This window comes from Cryptomeria japonica, chromosome 7, assembly GCF_030272615.1.
Source record: "Cryptomeria japonica chromosome 7, Sugi_1.0, whole genome shotgun sequence".
Lineage (NCBI taxonomy): Eukaryota > Viridiplantae > Streptophyta > Pinopsida > Cupressales > Cupressaceae > Cryptomeria > Cryptomeria japonica.
In genome coordinates this window covers 84,298,973-84,303,148 of record NC_081411.1, presented here as the reverse complement: position 1 = coordinate 84,303,148, position 4,176 = coordinate 84,298,973, and the positions used below count along the sequence as shown (strand labels likewise).

Genomic DNA, 4,176 nt, shown 5'->3' with positions numbered 1-4,176 from the left:
ATCAAATTGAACTATAACTCTAAATGATATTGAGCCCTACACCTAAACCTAATTAAGAATTAAACTAAATTAAACTCTGAGCGTAACATTAAACCAAATTGAACCCTAAAACTAAAGCAAATTCACTGCTTTAGCTAACATTAAATTAAATCCAACATTTACCCTAAACCTATAATTGAACATTATAATTAAACTAAACTCCAAGCCTAATTTCATCAGTTCAATTTAGACATTAATTAAGCTACAAAATCACTCTAAGTTCAACTATGATTAGGTTTCTATTTAAGTTAGAGCTCAAAAAAGGCTGCAATTAATATTTGATTACAACTACCATTGTAGTAGCATTAAGATTATGATAAAATTAGGATTACAGTTTTAATAATGGGTACATTTCAATTTTTATTTTGTTTAATAAGAGTTCACTAAAATTTAATTGAAAATAATTTATTGGAATTATAACTTAATAAATATTTTTTTATATTTGTTTTTTAATAGTTTACTATGCTACTAGCTTATAAATATATTAAATTATATATAAAAAGAAAGTTTTTTGATATGAAGACTTTCATTTTTAATTTTAAAAAATTATATTATTTAACTGAAATAATAAAAAATTGAAAGATTTAATATTTCTTATATATATGTTTAGGTTTTGATAAACCACATCAAACATTCAATATGAATTATTTAAATATGACTAGTTTTCGAATATCTTCTATAAAATCACGCACTAATCTCTATACTAACTAAAAGGAAGTGTAAATCTTATTAATAACCTATTTTACATTTATTACTTAAGAAACCAATATTTAATATTTTAGTTTACATTTATTACTTAAGAAGTTAATATTTAATATTTTAGTTTTAGATGAACATTATCTAATAATGTTTTTAGATCATTTACTATTTCACGCTTCCATTTAATATTTGCATCAAGGTAGTTGTACCTACCACATCTCGCTCTTGCCTTTATAAACAAGACATTTGTACATTGTAATCTATCACAATCTCAGGGAAAAGCTCTGTATTCTTTGGGTGAAAGTTTATTGCAGATAGTGATACTGACTTGGGAGGTTTTCCTCAACTATGACGTCTGGCACTGTGTTTTCAGTATTTATTTCCTTCATATTTATACCCTTGATATTGGCGGCTGATTTGAACGATGATACCATCAATGGGCTGTCTAAGCTGCAAACTATGACCATTGATGAGTACATAAATTACATCAATCCTCCAGCGGTGCATAAATTTCAGGTTTCATTTTTACTGAAATATAATTTTTCCATTTGTGTGCATAAATTCATAAGATTCATTTTTATTTAAACTTTTTGCATTTGTATTGTTTTGTTTGTAGAACGGCAATGGAGAAAAAGTACTTTGTGTAAAATATGAAGACCAGATATCCCTTCAATCGGGAAACACTAGCGTATGCTTTTGCAGCCTTCACCTTTTTTGTTTTAATTCAATTTGTTTGTATGAGATAGATCGATCTCACAGTGCATAGTTTGTTTGTGGATTGAAGAAAGGTTCAAGGGATAATTTTGCGTACAAAAATTCGTCGGCAGAAGAGTGCCCAGAGGGAAGTGTGCCCATCGTGGAGATCACACGTGAACGTGTTGAAAGAGCAGGATCTCTGAGACAATACTTAAATACAGGATTGCACGATAACACACAGAAAACTCATGAAGAAGCCAAGGTTTGATACTAATGAAATTTTTATATTAGTGAAGAAACGTCAAGGAAAATTATTTATTTTCACCCTGAACTACTTTTATCTATATTTTGTAGAGCGCAGTAGCATTTATAAGTCCAAGGGGAAGCCAGGAGATCCATGAGATCAAAGCTTCTTTCAAGGTATGGCAACCTTCCGTGGACACCAGTAATTCAGTTTTTAGCGCCGCTATATTGCGTCTTCTCCATGAGAATCCTGATGAGTCAATAAACGAAGCAATGGAAGCTGGATGGATGGTCTGAATAATTACTTTCTTTGTTTATTTCTACTAGCTCTATACTTTCCATTAGTAGAAATGATACTAAGGTGTATGTAACGCCTGCAGGTTTACCCCAGTCGCTATGGTAGTCCACGCGTTACATTTTATGTTGCCCATAGGGTTTTCCGTAAGGTAATGATTTAAATGGATTTTTAGATAATTTAATATATAAAATAAATGTTTTTTACAATTTTTAATTTTGTCATAGTTTTGTAGTTGTTTAAGTTTATTCTAAAATTGTATCTGTGTCTTTTGGAGGGCGAGGAAAAAGACTGCATCGACCTATCTTGTAAAGATTTTATTCAAGAAGGAAAAGAATACTATCCAGGAATGCCAATTCCTGGTATTTCTGCATATGATGGTACACAGATGGACAGCACCATAAGCATAAGAAGAGTAAGCACAAATATCTGTATATTTGTAGTTTCCTTAATATAAAGGGTTAGAAAACTACATTATTTACATACTAAATTACATCTTTACAAAGTGGCTGACAATAATGTTTATATATAATTTTCAGGAAACCAGGGGTAATAATGCAAACAATCTAGTGTGGGCAGTATATTTACAAGACAAGTTAGTGGGTCATTGGCCTGCAATTCTTTTCCACGACTTGACATTTTATGGGAATTTGGCCCAAATTGGAGGACAAGTAGTGATAAGATCTGGCAAGCGAGGAACTCCGTTTCCCAAGACGGAAATGGGTAGTGGAGACTTCGCTAGAAAAGGTTTTAAGAAAGCAGCTTTTGTCAGGAACATACGATTGTTTACTAATAATGGTGCTCTTATAACTGATAGAAAAACGAATTACTTCCTAAGTAAAAGACATTGTTATGGTATAAAAGGATATGTGAAACAAGATGACTATTGGGGGCATCATATATATTATGGAGGTCCTGGAGGTAATGCTGGTTATTGTACGTATTGAAATACTTTTGCCCCAAAGCATGAATGATATGAAGCCGAGTGTGTGAGCTGCACAGCAGCAGAGAAATAAAATATATGCACTTAAATGTACTTTCTGGTGTATTTGAATAGTGTATCTTTTTCTTCGAAGTGCGTTCTGTTAACTCCTTGCAAATATTATTAGCCTTCTTTTTCTTCAGAAGTGTGTTTTTGTTATTTTTCATTCTTACTGGAAGTGCCAATGGTGAGTAAATTAACTTAGTTTAAAAGCCCGTGTTTCGGACTAAGTATTTATTCAATAAAACATTCATACATAAAATATCTATAAGTGTTTTTTTTGGTTTGTACTTTGCAATAGCAGAAATGGAAGCAAAGGAAAACAAGAAAATCCATGAAATAAAAGCTGTCTTCAATATATGGGAGCCTTCTGTGGAGTCCGGTTTTGGTTTTAGTAGCAGTCAAATGTGGGTTTGTTTTAGTTCACAAAATAAAACAATGGCGATTTCCTTTCAATTTGAAAAATTAATAGAAATCAATACATAGTAATGATAGTCATGTGATCCAGGAGGATTCACTTATAACAAATTGCTTCTTTACCGGGGATTAGAACCCCCAAACCTCTCCTGCGAGCTACACTCTCCACCATTACAGAGCATTATCCATGCTAATCTATATTTGTCGTGGGTTGCATTTATAGAGGCGAAATCCGACCCCATCTCCCGCTTTCCATGATAGCCCACAAGAAAGTTTGAGCACTTTGCGGGCAGTTTACTATTTAGTTTCTATTTTGCGGTGATCTAATATATAAGGGGGCTTGATTCACCCCCTCATAAACGGAAGCTTCAATAAATTCGAGCCATAAACGATATAAAGTTTGAATTGCCAACCTATAATGGAGAACTAGATGCATAGAAGCTTGATTATTGGATAAAATAAGTTGAAGTTTATTGCAGGACCAATAAAATAAGTTGAAGTTTATTGCAGGATTCAAAAGTTTATCGATGATGCTTCAAAGATCTAGTTAGCCACTATTCACCTCGGAGGCACAACCTTAATCTGGCGGGAGAGCAGAACTCAGGAAGATCTTAGCCAATATGGTAAAATAATTTCTTCTTGGTTTGAGTTTACAACTGCACTTAAGAAACAATTTTATCCATTAAGTCAGATGTAAAAAACAATAATGAATTGACAATCATTAAGGCAAGAGAAAGGACAAACTATGCAAGAATATACAGAGGAGTTTAGGAAAAGAGCTTTAATTTTGGGCATTCTTTTATAC

At 32.4% G+C, this 4,176-nt stretch overlaps 1 protein-coding gene across 1 annotated transcript; it reads left to right on the top strand.

Moving 5' to 3' along the window:
- Positions 1 to 1,086: 1,086 nt before the first annotated feature.
- LOC131856443 (protein neprosin-like) lies at positions 1,087 to 3,047 on the top strand. Its single transcript, XM_059208241.1, has 7 exons — positions 1,087 to 1,254; positions 1,355 to 1,426; positions 1,523 to 1,696; positions 1,789 to 1,968; positions 2,058 to 2,123; positions 2,250 to 2,387; positions 2,512 to 3,047. Exons 1-7 carry the CDS (start codon positions 1,087 to 1,089, stop codon positions 2,917 to 2,919), a joined length of 1,206 nt encoding a protein of 401 aa, XP_059064224.1. The 3' UTR covers positions 2,920 to 3,047.
- The last annotated feature ends 1,129 nt before the right edge of the window (positions 3,048 to 4,176 follow it).

What these genes read in the sequence shown, in the direction of transcription:
- LOC131856443 (XM_059208241.1), top strand. Translation starts at nt 1,087, where the DNA reads ATGACGTCTGGCACTGTGTTTTCAGTATTTATTTCCTTCATATTTATA. An exon ending in AAACTCATGAAGAAGCCAAG is followed by an intron (nt 1,697 to 1,788) that starts GTTTGATACTAA and finishes TATATTTTGTAG; the next exon opens with AGCGCAGTAGCATTTATAAG. An exon ending in CCCATAGGGTTTTCCGTAAG is followed by an intron (nt 2,124 to 2,249) that starts GTAATGATTTAA and finishes TGTCTTTTGGAG; the next exon opens with GGCGAGGAAAAAGACTGCAT.